Source organism: Lynx canadensis, chromosome D4 (assembly GCF_007474595.2).
Source record: "Lynx canadensis isolate LIC74 chromosome D4, mLynCan4.pri.v2, whole genome shotgun sequence".
Lineage (NCBI taxonomy): Eukaryota > Metazoa > Chordata > Mammalia > Carnivora > Felidae > Lynx > Lynx canadensis.
The window spans coordinates 10854448-10875054 of NC_044315.2; the positions used below are offsets into that span (position 1 = coordinate 10854448).

General features: G+C 45.2%; 1 protein-coding gene across 1 annotated transcript in view; it reads left to right on the plus strand.

Annotated features, from left to right (window-relative positions):
* The first annotated feature begins 5198 nt into the window (after window positions 1–5198).
* Window positions 5199–20607, plus strand: part of PGM5 (phosphoglucomutase 5) — a 179831-nt gene continuing 164422 nt past the window's right edge. The window contains exon 1 of the mRNA XM_030293823.1: window positions 5199–5474. Coding sequence (XP_030149683.1) covers window positions 5214–5474 — 261 coding nt within the window. The 5' untranslated portion in view covers window positions 5199–5213. The remainder of the gene's footprint in view (window positions 5475–20607) is intronic.

Here is a 20607-nt window from a genome sequence, read left to right on the forward strand (position 1 = left end):
GGAGGGAAGGGGCAGAGAGAGAGAGGGAGACACAGAATCCGAAGCAGGCTCTAGGCTCCGAGCTGTCAGCACAGAGCCCGAGGCGGGGCTCGAACTCACGAACGGTGAGATCAGGACCTGAACCAAAGTCGGACACTTACCGGACTGAGCCACCCAGGCGCCCCAATAAATTCTTTCATCCTTAATACTAGTTCGCTAATTTGCATGTGATGTCATGTTGGATGTTGTGCTGAAAAGGTTAGACATCTGTTCCTGCCTTCAGAGACAGCACTGTCTGAAACAAGATTAAGAATCAGTATTATAGTAGTTATGATAATATTATTTTACTAATTACTATGATAGCAATAACTGTTTTCGTGATAGAAATAATAATCACCTAATAATTCCAATAAGCTCTTAAGTTCCAGGCACCGTGCTAACCAATTTGCACACATTAGCTCTTTGAATATGATCATCACCTGCGGGAGGTAGGTAGCCTTATGTCCATTTTACAGATGCAGAAACTGAGCTTTAGAGAGCGTAAGCAACTTGTGCAAGGCCAACACAGGCTGTCGCCTTGTTGAAGGTGGGAAACTGAGTTTTGAAGCTTGAGATGTAAGAAGATAGAGGTAAGATACACCTGAGTAAAAAAGACACGTCCCTTTCTGTCACTTTGACATCCCACTTGGTGGCCTTCTAGTGAAGGCAGTAGAGAAGAAGCAATTTCTGTGGGAATTATTCTGTGTTATTTCATTTGTTGGGGAACAGAAAGGTTAGTGGAAGGTTGTGCATTTCAGGAGAAATCTATAATTGACTTTCCCCGTGGCCAGAAGCTGTTTGGGCAGATTCACGAGGGAACTGGTGCTTCCTTGGACGTCCACCCATGATGTTTTCTACCTGCTTTTCAGCTCTTCTCCTGTAGTTGTTGTATTTTTTTCTGCTCTTAGAGTCAGTGAGTCCAGAGCATGTTTTTCACACTCCCTGTGTACACAGAAGTGAACCCCGGCTAAACAGGAATGTGTAACCATCACGGGCCAAATATGGGTGCCAATCTTTCCTGTTAGCAGGGGGTCGGGGTGGGGGGTGGGGTGTATGGAAGAGTAGAACGTATAAAATAAAATTATATATAAATATATATAATTCATTTTAAGTCTCAAGATCACTCAAGGGTATTTTTTTTTTAATTGGGCAATTTTACCTGTTCCCTTTTGCACGTTCTGATAAGTTCGTAAATGGAAGAGCCTGATAGAAATTAATCTTTTAAGGCCTCACAAGTAAAAGGAAATTATAGAATGATGTAGCTGGAAGGGACCCCAGAGATCTAAAGTGTTTCATGGAATATTCATGTCCTTGATCCGTTAATAGGTGTTTTGCAAAAGGGCCCCACGGTCAAGTGAAATTTGGAAATGCTAGGTTAAAGTTAAATAGGTTTCTTTCCTGTGGAACTTCACAGTCTCTTTTATTTAAAAAAGTTTTTTTTTTTTATGTTTATTTTATTTTTGAGAGAGAGAGGGGGAGGAGGGGCAGCGAGAGAGGGAGACACAGAATCCAAAGCAGGCTCCAGGCTTTGAGCTGTCAGTACAGAGCCTGATGAGGGGCTCGAACTCGTGATACTGCATGAGATCATGACCTGAGCTGAAGTCAGAGGCTTAACCCACTGAGCCACAGAGGTGCCCCCTGGAACTTCACAGTCTTTAATATGCTAATGTGCTTTGTGAATCTACGAGATAAAGTGTAAAGTGTTTCAAGGCTTGCTGGACTTGCAAATTCTTTTTTTGGGGGTGGGGGCAAAGGCGGGTCTAGCTGAGGCAGCTAGGGTAGTTGCTATATGAAGTTGGCAGCTGACACCTTTTTGAGAGCAAGGTAGTCCCAAGGGGAAGGAAGGATAGATCAGTTGTTCCTGTTACATGCCTGGGATTCTCAGGGAGATGCCTTTCCCCAGAGGCTCAGAGAAGTCTGAAAGGCGCCTCTAGGCAAATAGGGCTCCCCTTCCTACAATGCAGAGAAGCTCTGAACTCAGCCCAGCGTGGTGACAAGCCCCTTAAAATCAGGGAAGTGTCTTTATCCCTGACCTAGCCCACTGGGGACAGGGGAAGGGGATGTGGGGGCTGTCGCCAGGCGGTGGTCACAAAGCTAGTCTGAGTCTCTCCCCAGACAAACTGGGCCCGGGAGCTTAGGTCAAGAAGCACCCGCTGAAAGGCTCTCAGAGGTTTTAATGTGAAAATGTGCCTTGTGACGCTGCAAGAATGAGGCCGAGCGTGCAGGAGTTTTAGGTAGCCTGACCATGCAACTCTGCGTGGCATGCCGGAGGCCCTGGTGTTCGGAGGAAAGCCCTTTGGGAAACGCTGATCTTATCCACACTGTAACGCATTTATGGGATCCAACTTGCCCGACTCTGCGGACACCTTTGAAGAGATTTCTTTAGTTCCTAGACCCTTTGTGTAGGTTTCAAGGGCAAATTACTCTCTGTATCTTGTATTTCCACTGTCAAAAACCACAGGACAATTCAACCAACACGTATAGAGTATCGCCTATGTCCAAAGACCCTTTACGTTCAGTGGTGGTCTACGAAGAAATACACTAGCTCTTGCTCTACGGGACGTGAATAATAATAGGCAATGGGATGCTGATGGGGATACTGGGAACATCTGACATGTATTGAATGCCTTTCTGTTTGTCAGGCGCTGTACTAAGTACTTCAATCTTCCCAACAGTTAGTGAGGTGAGGATTATAATAGTTCTTGTTTCACAGTGAGAACAGGGAGGCCAGGAGAGGTTAAGGAATTATTCTAAGGTCGCGTACGGCTGGAGGAGAGAAGGCGTCCATGAGAAAGGTGTAGCAGCACATGAAACAAACATTCCTTATAAGTGATGCAAAGAGTCGTATGCATTCAGTGAAAAGAAAAACAAGTTTTCAATGACTTGATCAGTGAAAGTGTCCGTTCTGTGGTGGACGGTTATGGTTGGTCACCCGTCTCTTGTCCCTCTGGGGAAAAACACCCCCTTACTTTGGAGGCCCTGTTTTCATTTTCACTCGGGTCTGGTTATGTCTGTACACGTTGTACACGTTGTACACGTTGCCTTGAGCTGCACCAGTCAGCGTCTTTGGGAACCTGGAGCTTAGAACCAAGGGAAGAGGGTTTCCTCTTGGCTGGTAAAACTGAAGCTTGTCGGAGATGCCCGTGCCTTGTCCTCAGCCCTTGGAAGGAGCTGGACTTTGGTAGGAGAAACAACGCTGGCGGTGGAGACAGGGAGCCTTGTAGATCTCCTGGTCGACTCTGAGGCTTGGAGGCTGAGTCCTTCTCTTCTGTACTGGGGCGAAGGACTTACTCCTCACTCTTCTTCTGGGAATGATACAACCCTGCTTGCAAAATACTGTTATTAGACAGTGATTTAAAAAAAACCCACACCACAGACATATACATAGATCCTTAAAGGGTTGACGTTCTGTCTGGTGCTACAGCAGAATGGACTCTTGGGGACCCAAAGAAAAAGTAGAGGTGGAAAAAAAAAACCCTCAAAACAAAAAACCCCAAACAGCAACCCAACTTTGGTATGTAAGGGGACAGCGGTAAAGTCCCAACGGATTCAGTTGATGGCTTCAGTGGTTTCCCCGTCAGACTTTAATGATATTCATAAAAATGGGAGGAACCATACAAGGACTATTGCAGATGCCATCTCATCCACTCCCTGGATCTCACAGAAAGCCTCCCTTTTCTCATCTGTAAATTGGGAATGATATGAATGCCATTCCTCCTTCTTTTGTTTTGAGCCTCCAAAGATGCAAAGCCTTTTACCAACTGCAAAACAGCATGTAAGTGTGAGCTGCTGTTCACAGTTTTCTCACTAGGATCAAACCCTTTCTAACCCTGCAGCAAGTCAAGCTTAGCCCTGGCAAGTGGACAGTATTTGGGGGAGGACAAGACGCAAGAGATTTCAAGACAGTAGGTTTAGTGGGTGCAAAAGTGCTTGGAGGGTGAAAGGTGATAGAAGCAAAAATAACAATTGTTCTTCCCTATTTGGGTTTTATCCTTTTTGTGCATTCTCCCTTCCCTTCTATTTTCTATGGGGTGTTTCTCGGTTTTGGATTTCGGGTGGGCTTTACGGAGGCAAAGCAGACCATCCCTAGCCCCCACAGAATGAGAAGAAGCATGGAAAGGACCCGGAACAGTTCCTGGTGCCGCCTTCTGGCCCATGTGAGTTTATGCATTCATTCCTGTGGGATATTAAGGGCTTTGCTGTGTGGACAAATAGTGTGGGACAAGCCTGTTTCTAAGCAGGAGCGAGGCTGGGGAGGGTAAGAAGAGTAAGAAGAATAAAGAAACACATGTCTATGTTGCTGTCGTTGCAACCACGACAACAAACAAGAAAAAACCCAACACTTTCCACACTGCAGATTGTGCTGCCTTGAGAGAGCCCAGGGCAAAGTGTGGATGGCTGGGTGGGTCCCGCCGGATTGAAGGGCCTGACAGTATGTGATTCCCTGCAACAAATGGTAGTGGTGGGGTACACACACACACACACACACACACACGCAAGGCTCAGCCTCCAATTTCAGCGCTGGCAGAAGATGACAATTCTCAGTTCGCCTTTCCAGGGTTATTTTTGGCTGGGGCTGTTCGCTGGTGGCAAAAGGTTCAGCCCCCTCCCAGCTCCCTCCCTCGTCCTTGTTCAAAAGAGAAACTTGTGCTCCTAAACTGCCCACTTGCAGGGAGACCGGGAGACAGGGCTGCGGTGGGAGGGGAGAGAGGCTGGGGGGTCTCGGAGAGGTCCCCAAGTCCTGCTCAAGCTCTCACCGGCCCCAGGCTGTTTTCTGGCGGAGGGTGTGATCCGGGGAGAAGCGATCGCCCTGGGGGGAGGCTTGGGCCGGGCGCGCGAGGAGGGTCGCCGGGGGCCGGGCTAGCCGGCCCCGGGGAGCGGACTTGGGGACGCCCCGAAAGCGACTCCAGCTGGGGCTCCACACTGCCAGCGCCTCCGGAGCTCCGGCCCAAGAGGGAGTGGGGCAGGAGCAGACTTTCTTGGGGGGTGGGAGCCGAACTCTGCCGGGGCGGCGCGGGGAGGGACGGCTGTCGGTGCCGCCGGAGGGCGCAGGGCCGGCGGCGGAGGGGGGGCCCGGGGCGCGAGGCGGAGCCCGGGCGCGCCGCCAGGCTGGTGGGGAGGGGGAGGGGGCGTCCGGCGGGCGGCAGATTCCCTCCGGCTCCCGGGAGCCGCGGCAGGACCGGCCAGGAGGCGCCATGGAGGGGAGCCCCATCCCGGTGCTGACGGTGCCCACGGTGCCCTACGAGGACCAGCGGCCGGCCGGCGGCGGGGGGCTGCGGCGGCCCACCGGCCTCTTCGAGGGCCAGCGCAACTACCTGCCCAACTTCATCCAGAGCGTGCTGTCGTCCATCGACCTGCGCGACCGCCAGGGCTGCACCATGGTGGTGGGCAGCGACGGCAGGTACTTCAGCAGGACGGCCACCGAGATCGTGGTGCAGATGGCCGCGGCCAACGGGGTGAGTGACCCGCCCCGGCCGAGCCTCGCTTCCCGTCCGCCGTCCCCCGCCCCCGCCCCCCATCCCGGGTCCTCTCCTCCAGCGGCCCGCCGCCGAGGCCCGCAGCCTCCCGCGTCCGGGACGCCCCACGGTGTCAGCGCCCACCGCCCCCAAGGCCTTCAGGGTTCCGCCTCCGGGGACCCCGCCGCGTCGCCCTGACCTCGCCCGGACTCGGCCCGCGTCCCGCACCTGCCCGCGGTCCTGTTGGGCCTTCTCCCCAGCCCTTCACAACTATTTGTTCTGACCCGCGTCCACTGCCCTTCCAACCCGCGCGTCTTCCCTAGGCCGGCAACGCAGTGTTTCCCCCCTTTTTCCTTCTTTTTTTTTTTCCCCTCCCGTGTTCTATTTGCTGTCCCCTCCTTCCACCCTAAATTTTGGCTCCGCCAGAAATTGAACAGGAGTGTTGTCTCAAACACACCCGCGGGTACACACACACACACACACACACACACCAGCGTTGATCCCTGACGCATTTGGCAAGAGTGCACCCTAAAGGTTTTTTTTAATATAAGTGGTTTGTGAACCCAGGGCAATTACTTCACTGTTGATCTGATGAGGGTAGGGTTGGGGTGGAGATCAGTTTGATGCTCTACAGCCTGGGCTCGCAGTTGTGTCTGTGGGGGTAGCTCCGAATGATCGGAGATGAGGCTTACGATGCCTTCCTTGAAGCAATTCCTAACTCCTCTGCAAGATGCTCTTTGGCGTTTGACTGCGTTTCCTGTCTCTTCCCCCCATTCTGTGTCCCTCCTGATTTCCTCTCTGTTCTCCCACGACCTCTGCAGGCTTCTCTTGCCATCTGAGTTCTCAGACCTTGGGTTTTCCCTTCTTCTCCCTCCTCCCTTTCTGTCCTACAACTAGAAACACCTTCTGGCATCATCCCATACCCCAATTTCCTCCTTCCGCAACCAGGCAGGGCAGCTTTCCCACCATGTCTGTAAGAGGGACCCCTCACTGCAGGGGTCTCTGTGGGAAACATTGTCGAAAAGAGTAATTTCAGTCTTGGTAATACGGTCGGGTGCACGTACATAGCACATTTAAGTGAAATCTCTGCAGATGTGTATGGGAGTGTGAACATTAAAAAAAAGAAAGAAACTGAATGGGGTGCCTGGGTGGCTCAGTAGTTAAGTGTCTGACTTCAGCTCAGGTCATGAACTCACAGTTCGTGGGTTCGAGCCCCGCGTCAGGCTCTGTGCTGACAGCTCAGAGCCTGGAGCCCGCTTTGGATTCTGTGTCTCCCTCTCTCTCCGCCCCTCCCCACTTGTGCTCTCTCTCTCTCAAAAATAAGCATTAAAAATTAAAAAAAAAAAACCACACTAAATAATTATCTGGCATTTGGACTCCCTTTTGCCTTCCTGATCCCCTCTGTTTAGCGTTCTCAACTTCTTTCTTTTTTTAATCTTTAGGGCTGTCCATGCTTCATTTTGTCTACTATAATTCCCCTCGCTCAGTGTTTTAGGGATGATGGAAGTGGATTTTTTTTTTTTAAGTAAAATAACCCAAAAGCAATTAGGAGAAAAGAGCCGAGGCGTGTGATGGGTGGTGGAGACGATGCTGCTAGAGATTCAAGACTTGTATTTCTCTCTGGTTCCGTACTTGGGATTGATGGAAGTTGGCTTGAATCGGGGAGTTGGAGACAGGTTGACGAACGGTCTTTTACTCTGTCGGACACAGCTGTTCCCGTGGAGTGACGGAGAATAATGGGCCTTGGGGGAGCTGTGGCAGCTTTCATATTCTTTCCCGGGCCACTTTTTCCGGGACATGAGAGAAATATCCGCTCATTTATCGCGGGTGAGATTTGAGAAGCTACAGTTGTTGATTTGCACGGGCAAATTATTATGAAGCTTTCTTATTTCTTGGCACGCTTGATGATCAGGGCTCCACGACCTCTTCAGTGGGTCTCCTCTGATAAATACATTTCATTTACGTTAAGGGTAGAGTTGATTTTAGGAGATAGTGTATGTTAATAAATGGTTAAGATAGAGTCACACTTAACCTGGTGGTTGTTCCGTGGGACAGAGTGACAAGTTAAAATACACATATAAGCACCATCTCTTAAAGTATCCGAAAGCATTATTTCTAAAATCGGTGGGTATGGGCGAAGGGAATGGTCCACATTTATCAGTGTTTCAGGAAGCCAGTTTTAACCTATTTTTTTCCTCATTTTGTTCACCTTCTTGAGGGCTTTTGCTGAAGCGAATGGATGACCTGAAGGCTGGCTTCAGGAGAACGGGGGTTTACCAAAAGCCAGATTGGTCTTGAATGATGGGTAATTGATGAGAAGGAGCTTGCCCCCTGACTTGGCCTGCGGAGTTACACTCAGGAATGAGGAGTTTTGATTCTGAAAGCTTTTGATTCTTGCCTTTTTAGAAAGCGTTCACGTTAGATATTCATAATAGGCTAGAAAGATTGTAGAAACATACAATGTATTCTCTTGGAACTGACTTGGATGTGACTGTGTGGGTTGCATTCTCTGTATCTGAAAAATCTTGGTTTTGATAGAAAAAGTTAATTTTACTATACAGTTTAATGTTAAAAAAAAAAAAACCCAGCAGTTGCTCTTTGATTATATAATTGCTGAAGGGGAACAGAAGTTTGGAATCTCCAAAATGGTGGATGCACTACTTATGTTTTAATATACTATCGAGTTTGAAATAGCTTCTCAGACATATACCTATTCAATTTGGGATAAAATTTTTTTTATTATAAAATTATGAAAATTTCAAACTTTTGGAAAAGTGGGGAGAATAGATAAATGACATCCGTATGCCCATACCCTAGATCGTTCACATTTTTTTCTATATATGTTTCATCTTTTTTTGAGGGCTAATGTATTTTAAAGTATATTAAAGAAAATGACATTTTATCCCTAAATTCAGTGTGGATCTGTAAAAACTGAGAACCATTTTCTTGATAGTTACAATATCATTATCATCCCAAATAAAATAAAACATGATTTCTTTGTATCGCTTATTACCCAGTACACATTCAGATCTCCTCAATTATTCTGAAATGTCTTTCATAGCTATTTTTTCAGACTAGTTTCTTCTACTCAAGGAACACACAGTGGATTTGGTTATTTGTCTTAAGTCTCTTTTAATCTAGAAAATACCTCCCTCTTTATTTTTATTTCGTATTAATGAAACTGACTTGTTGAAGAGACTAGCTTGATTGGTTGTCCTGTAGAATGCTCCCCTCCACCCCCGACCCTTACTTGAATTTTCTGATCTTTTTTTTTATGGTGTCATTTAACTTTTCACTATATTTCCTGTGTGTGTGTGTGTGTGTGTGTGTGTGTGTGTGTGTGCGCGTGCGCGCGCTAGGAATTAGTTCTAAAGGTTTCATTAGATTCAGGCTCAATATTTCTTTTCTTTTTCTTTTTTTCTTTTGCAAGACAATTTTATAGGCACTGATGTATATTCATGTTATACCTTGTTAGGAAACATTCTCTGGTCGACCCATTATTCATGATGCTGAGATGATTATAGGGCTATTGTGGTGATTGCCTCTATCTTCCAGTATTTTCCCCCTTGAAACTAGCCAGTAGCCTGCAGAGTGAACTTTGTACCATGTGAATATCCCTTCCCTATCAACTTTTATCTGATGGTTTGAGCGTCTGTTAATGATCCTGGCTTGAGTGGTTTATTTCATTAGGGTTTGCAAAATGATTTTTGAATTCTCTAATTCCATCTACATGCGTTTAGCTGCATTTTCTTATGAACTGGGCATTTTCCTCACTATTGGGCTATTTGGTTATTCTGTAATATAGTTCCTTCTGGAACAGCAGAACACATGTTTATCTTTCTCTCTTTCAAAAATGTTTATTTTTGAGAGAGAGAGAGAGAGAGAGAGAGAGAGAGAGAGAGAGAAGAGAATGGGGGAGGGCAGAGAGAGAGCGGGGGACAGAAGATCCAAAGTGGGCTCGCACTGACAGCAGGGAACCCTATGAGGGGTTCAAACTTGGCAACTGTGGGATAATCTGAGCTGAAGTCAGATGCTCAACCAACTGAGCCACCTCGGTGCCCCTCTTCTTCTGTTTAAATTACCACCCTTCAGAATAAGGATTTGGTGAAATAGCTACTTCCGCTGGTGACAAGTGAATTTTGTTTTGCTTTTCCTCTTTTGAATATCACTATGGACTCTTGAATTTGTATACAATGAATTTGAATGGATTAGTAAATAAAGGAGAAGAGATTTTTTTTAACTGTTTTTGTAATTTTTATGTGGTTGTGTGAACTTATCTAAAAAGTCCCCAGAAGTATTTTAATTCTCTTTTAAAGATACAAACTGTGTCATACTATATAGAGCAAAAGAAAAATACTAAGTATGAGGAGTAAAGAGCATCATTTAAAAGAACTGGGAAACTTTATTGCTAATTTAAACTTAGTTTGTAACTAATTGATCTTTTATCCTATTTCTTTTTCCATCTGCTTCAGGTACTCTGCAGGGGTTTAAATTCTCTAGGTGTCAATTTATTCTAATCTCATGAAGATTTCAAGAGCTAAATGCAAATAATGGCTACATTATGAATAAATGCCTTTGCCTTCCTCTGGGTGGACCCATGTGTGACTAAGGGCGTCTCTCTCTCCTCTCGTTGTTCTAATCTTTTTTTTTTTTCAAGTCCTAAAATACCTTTAATACTGGACAGATGGCAGCGCTGTGTCTGCCTCAAGACATTTCTGACTTTTTCTAAAGTCTTCTGTCTCTGGAGATGACACTGTGTATCATCGCTGTCCGATAGAACTTTCTATGGTGGTGGAAAGGTTCTGTAATCTGTCCTAGCCACTAGTCACATGTGATTATCAAACACTTGAAATGCACCTGCTGTGACTGAAGAACTGAATCTTACGTATTATTTAATTAATACTGAAATTTAAATTTAAATAGCTACAAGCGGTTAATAGCTATCATACTGGAGAGCACAGCTCTGTCTCTTAACATTTGTTTATTTTTATTTTGTTTTTTTATGAATATAATTTATTGTCAAAGTGGCTTACGTAGAACACCCAGTGCTCATCCCAACAAGTGCCCTCCTCAGTGCCCGTCACCCAATATCCCTCCCCGCCCCCCATCCCCAGCCCCACCATCCACCCTGTTTGTTCTCTGTATTTAAGAGTCTCTTATGGTTTGCCTCCCTCCCTATTTGTAACTATTTTTTCCCCTTCCCTTCCCCCATGGTCTTCTGTTCAGTTTCTCAAGATCCACATATGAGTGAAAATATATGATACCTATCCTTCTCTGACTGACTTATTTCACTCAGCGTAATACTTTCCAGTTCCATCCATGTTGCTGCAAATGGCAGGACTTCATTCTTTCTCACTGCCGTATAACTTAACATTTAAAATCTAGTATTTTTTTCAGCAGAGCCAGACCGTTACAACCAAAAGCAACTTGAAATTAACTAAAGTAGGGCACCCAATGCTACCAAGGCATATTTGGCAAACCCAAATGAGATTTCGTCCTATGATAACCACACTCTCTTTTGACTTTAGCCTGGGAGACAATGAGGTATGGTGGAAAAATCACTGTGCCGGCAGCTGGAAGGCTCACTTTCTTTTCCTAGCTCTGTTGTACAAGTTGCAGACCAAATGCTTCAGCCTCTTGAAATACCTAGAAACCACTTGTTTCCTCATCTATAAATTGGGTATGACAGCATGGCTGAATTATCCTGGGAATCAAATGGAGAGCTGCCACCAAAAGCATTTTGTAACATCCGTAGCTTTAAGAAGTGTCAGGGAATATTATTGCGGCCTGTGAATACATCTCATACAATAATGATTTGACTGCATGTATTGAACAGAACGGCATAGAGCTCTGTCGCAAGTTTTAGCCGAGAGAAAATCCTTTTGTTGATCGGCCACACACCATACTGGCTATGGGATAATCACCAATGGTAATGGTAATGTTAGCAGTACCGTTCAGCTTACAGAATTCAAGAACTCCTCGATGCCTTGTGAAGTCTTTTAGGGGTAGAAGTTGAAGGGCAGTGGTATGAAGAAGGCTGGGTCAGCAAGGGACTTGGGTGTGGCTTTGAGAAGGTTGCTTACACTGATTGTGTTTGATTCTAATGGGCCACAAAAAGGTGGTTGTTTCAAAGAATGGGAATGCACCTGCCTTGACATTTCTTAGAACTATCTGGGTTACAAATTTTGATGTGGCCCCAAAGAAAAAGGAAAATAGATTTGCAAGGGAGGCAGGGTGGGATGTGGTGGTGTGTGGGATGTCCAGAGGGAAGCAAGCCGGTGTCTCAACACCGAAACCTTCTTTCCTGGAATGGATCTGGAAACCTGGGCTGGGCCGGCTTCAGGTCTTGTCTCCAGAAGGGAAACAGAACCGGATGGTGACTGCTCTGCATTTTCCGGTGTTCACTCCAGAATAGGTGAATGGAATGAGCTGCTGTGGCCCAGACATTAGGAAGAGCGGGTTTGGGATGCACGAGAAAGCCCTAAAGAGACTGCTAGAACTTTATCTTGCTTCCCCTCCCAAATCCCCATCCCTGGGTTTTGGAAGTGGCAAGTCTATTAGATGAGAAATAGCAAATTTTAGGGTGTCCTTGGCTCCATCCATCTTCCTGTTCAGTCAGTTCATCCTTGAATCTTTTAGCCTCAAGTCTTCATTCACTCTTTTTTTTTAATGGGGAAGGAAAAGGCATGGGAGAGGTTTTGTGAACAGCTGGGCCCTCCCAGTTGCTGGGGTGGGTTATTTTAAGCTTTGTTGAATGTGTCCAGAGACCCAGATGACATTTTTAACTAAGCTACTTTATTAAATCTTGGGATAAAGCATAATGATGTTTATTGAACACACACACACACACACACACACACACACACACACACACACCAGCAACAGTATGTGTGAAACTTGCCCTACGAATTTTCTATAAAACATCTGTTCTCTCTGAGCCCTTCGTGAACTATGCAAGTTTGGTAGTTTCTGTTAAGACTTGAGGGATAGAAGTTGGAACCTAGTTTTGAGGAATCTAAGCATAGGTATTGGCTTCACTAACCTTAACCTCTATCTTTTGGGCCCTAGCCACTCTTGTGTTAGACAACAGTTAGGTAAGCGAATCCCGTAATAGGATTTGAACAGGATTATTTGAGAATAACAGGCAGGGGGATAAAAAGGTCTGGATTTCCCAGGGATTTTTAAATCGAAGGTAGAAAGCTCAGTGTCCTTTGTTAGCCTACAGCTTTGACAGTTATTGCCAGCACTCATGATTTGGCCAATATGCCTTTAATGTTTACACTTGCATAGCCAAAGGTAAAGCTTTGGGTCCTTTTATCTGACTTGACTCTCACTGATTACGAATAAGAGGATATCTGGAATATATACAAGGCTTGTTAACATCCACATTTTCTTAAGCTTTAAATACCTTTCATCTCCTATATTTTTAGTGATGTCAAATTTTGGAGTGATGCTTGTATTCGTAGGAAGAGAAAATTTTCAGGAACGCTCAATCTCCAAAGAAATCCTTTCCCTTGGCATAAAGTCACAGAAATTTTCTTTCCCTTTCCAAGTCTCTACCTGTAGGTGTTTTGCATAAATATGATATTTAATTGTTGCCCTTCTATTATTTTCCTCTAAGAAGAGTCCTCTTTTGTGGCTAGGGGTATCTGGTTTTGTTTTTAGGGCTTTCTAATGGAAAGAGAAAAGTTGAAATCAGAAGACCAGAGTTTATTCTATTTGGCAAAAGATGCCACAGAATACTGGGAGGAGAGTTTTATAACAAATGGTTAATATACGTAGTGTATGAAAAGCTTTTCCAAGTTAGTAAAAAAAATTCAGAAAATTCAGAAGAACTATTGTCAACTACAACGACAAACACCTGAAAAGGACATCCTCATTAATAACTGAAGAAATAGAAACAAAAAAAATCCATCAAGATGAAAAAAATTGAAAGCACTCAGGGTTGGCGTGAATGTTGGAAAACTGTCATGTTAAATCGACATGTTAAATTGTCATGTTAAATGGGAGTTAAATCGATAAACCTTTTGGCTGGGCAGTTTGGCAGTGTGTGTCAAAAGTAATGGACTATTTATCCAATAATCCAAGAATCCCTTAATCTAAGAATCTATCCTGTAAATTTCCTGATACGAATGTGGAAACGTCTACGTACAAGAATACTCACTGCCGCTTTTGCAAAAGAGAAATGTGTAAACATTTATATGTTTAACAGGAGAGAACAGGTACATAATTTATGGCACGGTCACACCATGGATGCGTTAAAACGCATGAACAAAGGAGGTGGGCCTATATGGACATGAAAAGGCTGTGAATGATCGTTTATATTCCGTGAAACAAAGCAATTAGTAGGGGATCATGGGTAGCATGATGCCACTGTTGGGTAGGCATAGAAAATAGGGTTGGAAGGACATACTCCAGCTAACAGGTAACAGTGAATACGTCTGGGGTATGTGGGTGCATATGGCGGGGGAAGGAGAATCTTCTCCCTTACTATGTCATATACTTCTCTTTACTAAAAGATCATCCATGGATGTGCATTGCTTTGGTCATTCAACACATCAGTAAAGAATAACAAAGCAAAAAGGAGAAGCTCTGGGTTTGAATGATGACACTACCATTGGTAACTTATGTGACCGTGGAGAAGTCACCTGGCCTTCTGGGATTTGCTTCCTCCTTTATCAAAATTGGGAAGGTAAAACCACTTTCTACACATCTTCCAGGGTGGATGGGACGATTGAAGATGGTAACGGATTATTAGGAGTTATTTATTCATGTAACACAATTATCACCAAACTCTTTCCCTCCGAATAGAATAAAAGGACGTGTGCACGTGTACATTTTCTTTTAGTCTCGGTAGCTTTACGGATCAGAAAATGCCTGTTGCTGTGGAGATCACAGTTCTTTGGTAAGGTTTCTACTGGACTTTTGGTACTCCGCCATGCTGCGGGCTAAGGCTTGGGCGGTGACTCCTGAAGTCACCATCCTGTCCCCGCTCCTCGTGCGTGCACACGCCACTCATGCCACACACACACACACACACACACACACTCATGCACACACAAACACACATGCACACACACACCCTGCCTCGGACATCGAGGTGGCAACAGCTGCTCTGGCATGGACTTGAACTCAAAGGATTGTTTTTCTTCGCAGGGTCTGTGCATTATTTCCTGTTACGAAATTAGCCGAGTCCGGGCCAAGCTTTTCCACACCTTAAACCTTTCTGAGGCTCGCGCTGTGTTAAAGCAGAACACCCCTCTACCGAAGCCAGCTCTTAATCTGCTCGTTTCATGAGGATTTTCCAGCCTAATGGACTGGGCCACGTGAGAGATTACTGAGAGGAACAGACCAGGCAGAGGCTAAGAGACTCCACGCTAATCTGCTGAGGCGTCTGAAAATGCACAGCTGTAGGCACCAGAGATGCGTTAAAGTGTTCGGTCAGGATGTTTGTCAGGGGTGCCTGGTCCTGCAGCCTTGCTGAATGTTTGGTTAGGAGGCATAATCTTTTTTTGGACAGCATCTCCCAAACGTAAAGTGACAGATGCAAACGCGGAATATAATACAGAAGACCCAGCCCTGCTGTCATAAATAACAGTAAATTGTTGAATCTTGCTGAGTTGTAAATCTTTTATTGCCAGGGGTCTTTAGTTCACTGGAACAGAGTATAAGGAGTAGGGGCTCTTAGCAAATGGCCTGTGATTATTTCCCAACCAGACAGAAATGGGTCTGATGGAATTTATTTAACAAGCCACACAAATGCATTTTAATGGATTGTGACAACTACTCTGAAAAAAAAAAAAAACCACATGGCTATAGAGACTGAGTTTTGAGGGGAACATATAGGCACATATACGTGTGTGTGTGTGTGTGTGTATCTTCATGTATATATATGTGTGTGTGTGTGTATATATACATATATATAATTTTTTCTGTCTACCTATAAATGTGCCAGATGGAAAGTATTCTTAAGCATTTAGAAAGTTTATCAAATAGCTTATGTGTGTGCACATGTGCACAGAACTCCCCCTCCTCCAAATATATGTCTTCTTCCCTGGATGTATTCAAGAGGAGAGTAGACCAGATTTCAGAAACATATGAAGCCTGCATAGACCCGAAGGAGGTGACTTAATGTTCCCAAATGATCTATGTTTCTATGATAATGAATAGAACTTGTGCTGGAGTTGGATGGGCTGAAAGTAAGAAATATAAGTAATATAAATCATACTGTGCTAGGCAGGAATCTGTCTTGCAGGGACAGCTTTCTGCAGTGAGCTCAACACCACGGGTAAGTTAGGAGATGGGCATAGCACATAGCAGGAGACAGTACACGTCAGAGGCACAGACAGGGGCAAGGAAAGAAAAAGATGAAGGTCACGACAGGGGTACAGACATGGTCCTGTCACTCCTTACCATGGGCGTCAGCAGCTTCTCAGTCAGGAGGCCTGGTGGTCGAAGAAAAAAGACCTTGTACTTACGTAGGCAGTTTACAACTAATTTGCTATTTCATTATTGGCAGGCTACATTCAGTTTACCTGATTTTGTAGCGTGGTTTTAGTCCTCAAACGCTTTTTAGTTTCGCATCTAAAAACCTCGGGTGGAAGAACGCTTTTATATTAGTCTATGAAGGACGGTACATTTAAATAATGGAAGACTATATAGACGCTAAAATCGCGTTGTGGAAGAATAGTCAGTGACCTAGAGACACAGACGCCAGGGAAGGGCTGGGTATATTAAGTGAAAGATGTAGGTGACAGAAAATCCCTTCTGCAAAAATATGGAACTATGTAAATGAAAGAGACAGAAAGGGAAACGGAGATACCAAGATACAAACAGTACACACAGAAAGTTAACAGTGTTCATTTTTAGATTTACAGATCACTCTTATTTTCTTCTTGCTGATGTGTTCTTCCTAAATGTTCAAAAAAGGAATGTATATAATATATAAGTAATTATATATATTTACTGAATTATATATATTTATTATATATATTGTATATAATTATATTATATTATATACAACATATATATAGTATATAATTATATTATATTATATACAACATATATATAGTATATAATTATATTATATACAATATATATTATACTTAATTATATATATTTACATAAATATATGTAATTATATATAAGTGTATGTATAATATATATGTATATATATTATACACTTATACACACACATATAACACATATAACATATCTACACATATATGTTATATACAATGTATATTATATACATATAATATATACATGCACATGCACACATAACACACATAACATGCACACACACATGTTATATATTACATATATACATGTTACATATGTATACACACATGTAATATATAACATATATGTTATGTGCATATGTGTATGTAGAATATGTATGTATAATATACATTATATATAATGTATATATGTATATATATAGCATATGTGTTATATATATTTGTAATTAGAAAACCATTGTGGGTTAGCAAAACAACAAATTCGTTCAATTGCTATGAATTACGGAATTCACACCTGAGAATTAAGAAATGGTACGAGGAAGAGGAAGGAAAGCAAGGGTAGGGCCCTGAGTATTTACTTGGTGTCAGACACTGAGCTGGAGCTTGCTTACATTACCTCCTCTCACCCTCCATCCGTTAGATAATAAAACCAAGAGACAGAAGCACCTTGCCCGAAGCCACGTAGCTAGCAGGTGGCGAGGCAGTTTGTATCTCCTTTCTTGTTGGATCCCTAAATCTCAGATCATCTCTGGGCACTCGACTCTGCCTTCTTGACCCAGGTAGATCCAGTGGTTCCTATCCTGGTCTTCATTTGGATTGATCACTTCATAAAACAGCAGCAAATAGACCCTTTCTTATTTTATTTATTTTTATTTTTTAAACGTTTATTTATTTTTAAGACAGAGAGAGACAGAGCATGAATGGGGGAGGGTCAGATAGAGGGAGACACAGAATCCGAAACAGGCCCCAGGCTCCGAGCTGTCAGCACAGAGCCCGACGCAGGGCTCAAACTCACAGACCGCGAGATCATGACCTGAGCCAAAGTCGGCCGCTTAACCGACTGAGCCACCCAGGCACCCCGACTCTTTCTTATTTTAATGAGCCAAGTTCTGTACCTTAAGGTGAAGATGTCAGTATTTTCCAAGCACTGAATTACCTAAATACCAGAAGGGACAGAAGTTCTAATGTCACCGCCCCCATATTGCACCTGAGGAAGGCTAGATGGCCTGATTCTCAATGAGCTCTTGAGAAATAGAACTTGGCCCAAACTTCTGGATGCCTGCAACCTCTCTGCACCTGTCCGGAAGTTAGGGACTGAATGCGAAATCCATCTTGGTTCGATTCTAGTGGGCTCTCGTCTCCCCTTCCAGCCCCTAAGTGTGTGCGTACAGACTTCCAGGGGGACGGGAAGCTGAGGATGGGCTGTTACTCCCATCTGGTCTCCATGTAACAAAGCCTGTAACTGCATAATTATCCATGTGCAAATGGAGAAGTCCCTTGATGTTTGGATAACCACATCCATGTCTTGAGTTTGTTATTTCTCGAAATTCCACTTAGCCGTCTCCTGCTTCCTCATGTACCGCACTGCACAAAGCCTGGCGGCCCTCCCTGGCAGCTGGGGCTGAAAGGCGGAAGGACGCCCTGCCATCATGGCAGCCTGGCTTGGCCTTTCTTCATGGGTTTTGGTTTTTGTTTAGCCGAGAAGACAGGAAATATGTCTTTGTGCATCTGGCTTTCCATGCACTCTGGAGATGGCCGTGGCGGTGGCTGTGTGGTCCCGCACAGCACTCTGTGAACCATCAAGGAAGCTTCTGTTTATTGCTCTTTTTGTGCTCTGATTCCCTTCGGGAATTGCAGGGCTGTGACACTGCGAGTGGAGAATATTGAGGAATGTCATGCTTACTTTTTCTTTTCTCGCTTTGGGACTCTTTTTAACAAATGACTTATTTAAGGCTAAAAGGAAATCATCCGGGGGGAGGCATAGTTAAGGGAGTTCGTTCACACATGAAAACAATCCCGTACTCATTAGTGTTACGTGACCGGGGAAAACTCACGTGGCGTCAAAATCCTGCCCCTACTCTGAGATCCTCGCCTGCGGCTTTCAGCTGCACAGCGCTGCTCTCTAGGACTTTGACTTAATTAGAAACTGTGAACTCGTGGCTAAATCTAATTTAGGAGAATCGTCGTCAGCGACGATGCTACGCCCGTGCAGGGGTGCAGCAGTCCTGCCGCGGTCCAGGTGAGGTTTCAGAGCTGATGGGAGGTACTGACAGCAAGTTAGGAGAACGGACACAGCGAGATGGGTTAAGTACCCGCAGCCGGGAAATGTGGCTAATTGCATGCTGCCCCCTGCTCCGCCCTCTCTGTCCTAAGATTTTAGGAGTCCCGGCTCAGTAGGAACAAGCTCATGCCGTGTCTGTCTGTGTCTCTGTGTGTCTGGGAAAGCGTGTGTCTCTCGTTTGTCCGTGTGACAGTGTTCACGTGGCTACCTGGGATCCGTACGTGTGTGCCACCTGTTGCTTGTGTACGTGACCGTGCACTCGGGTCCACTTTGCCCCTCTTTCCAAGCGGGAACAGAAGGACGTGTTCCTCGGTGGCAGGAAAGCCCACCCTGGTCCCCCCTCCTCCAGCCAAAACCAGATCACGTGGAAACTGGAGAAAGCCCTGCGAGGGGGGGGGGGGTCAGGAGGGAGCAGCAGAATGCCTTGACGTGGACCCCCCCCCGGGCTGCGGTCTGGGTTTCACTCGGGAATACAAGTCAGATGCTGCCTCAATGCCGTAAACAAAGCCAACGCTGCTCGTGTAAGTAGACTGACTCCTTGCACTGCAACGGTCTGCTACATTGGCCCGGGGGGGATGGGGAGCGTTTCTAGGGCTTCTGTTGGAAAGTGAAATGGTACTTTAAGGGATAACCTGTTGTCTGAAAGTGAATTTGAAGTGTTGGAGGAGGGGGATGCAATTCGGGGGAGGCAGGACTCCCATCTCCATCTTTTAACTTTGAAAGTGAGTGCTCTTTGCTTCAACAACAGGGCTTCCGAAGGCTCTATTTCTTTGATCAATTACTAGCTCTTGAAACCACGTTTTTCCCAATGACGTTTGTCTTGGGATGACTGGTAGAGGCAGAGCTGACGGAAGACGAGGAAACAAACAGCCACGCAGAGCAGAGGGTGAGGTGAAGAGGAAGGACAGAGATGGCGTGATGCGGCCACCAACCCGGGAATGCAGGGCGGCCACCAGAAGCTGGTAAAGGCATGGATCAGATTCTCCCCCGAAGCCTTCGGAGGAAGGGGGCCCTGCTGGAGTTCAGACTTCTGGCCTCCGGAACTACGAGAGACTCACTTTGTCTGGTTTTTAAGCCACCACGTTTATGGCAGTTTGCTACATCAGAGCCTCAGGAAATGAATATAGATTTTGCGTTTGTTTAGAGACTTTTGGTTTAGTTTCTCACGGCTGCTGTAACTAATTGCCATTAACACGGTGGCTTAAAACAACAGAAATTTCGTCTGTCACAGTTTAGAGGCCAGAAGTCCGAAATCCAGCAGCGCCGTGCTGCCACTGGGGGGCTCTAAGGGAGAATCATTCCATGCCTCTAATGGCTTCCGGTGGCTCCCACATTCTTTGGCATTCCTTGGCTTGTGGCCACTTTCCTCTGATCTCTGCCTCTTCCTCTGGATGTATCTTCTCTCCTGTGTCTCTCCTTCAGTGAGAACGAAGTTCCTTCCCCACCATTATGGAAGTGGTCCAAATGCAATCAACCCGCCACCAGCTGGTTAGCTGATCACCTCGGGAATGATGCCATATTGGGAACTCAGTGTTGGTCTCTGCTCCTGGCAGATCGCACGCCCAGGGGTGGCCGTAGCCAGGTTGGCTTTGGCGAGAGGAAATCCATGTTGCTGAGCCCATGTATAACCTCCCTTCTTGCCACCGTGGCCGCTTTGTTCCTGAGCCCGTCGGTCAATGACACGAGTGGCTGGGGTAAGAAGCTGACCGGTATTCACAGAACAGGTCATCCTACCCACTTGATTTGTAAAGTCACTCCCTGCTCAAGTCACTTTTTAGTGAGCATTCGCAGGGGATGCAGATATCTTTGTGATTTCCCGTGTCTTACCTTA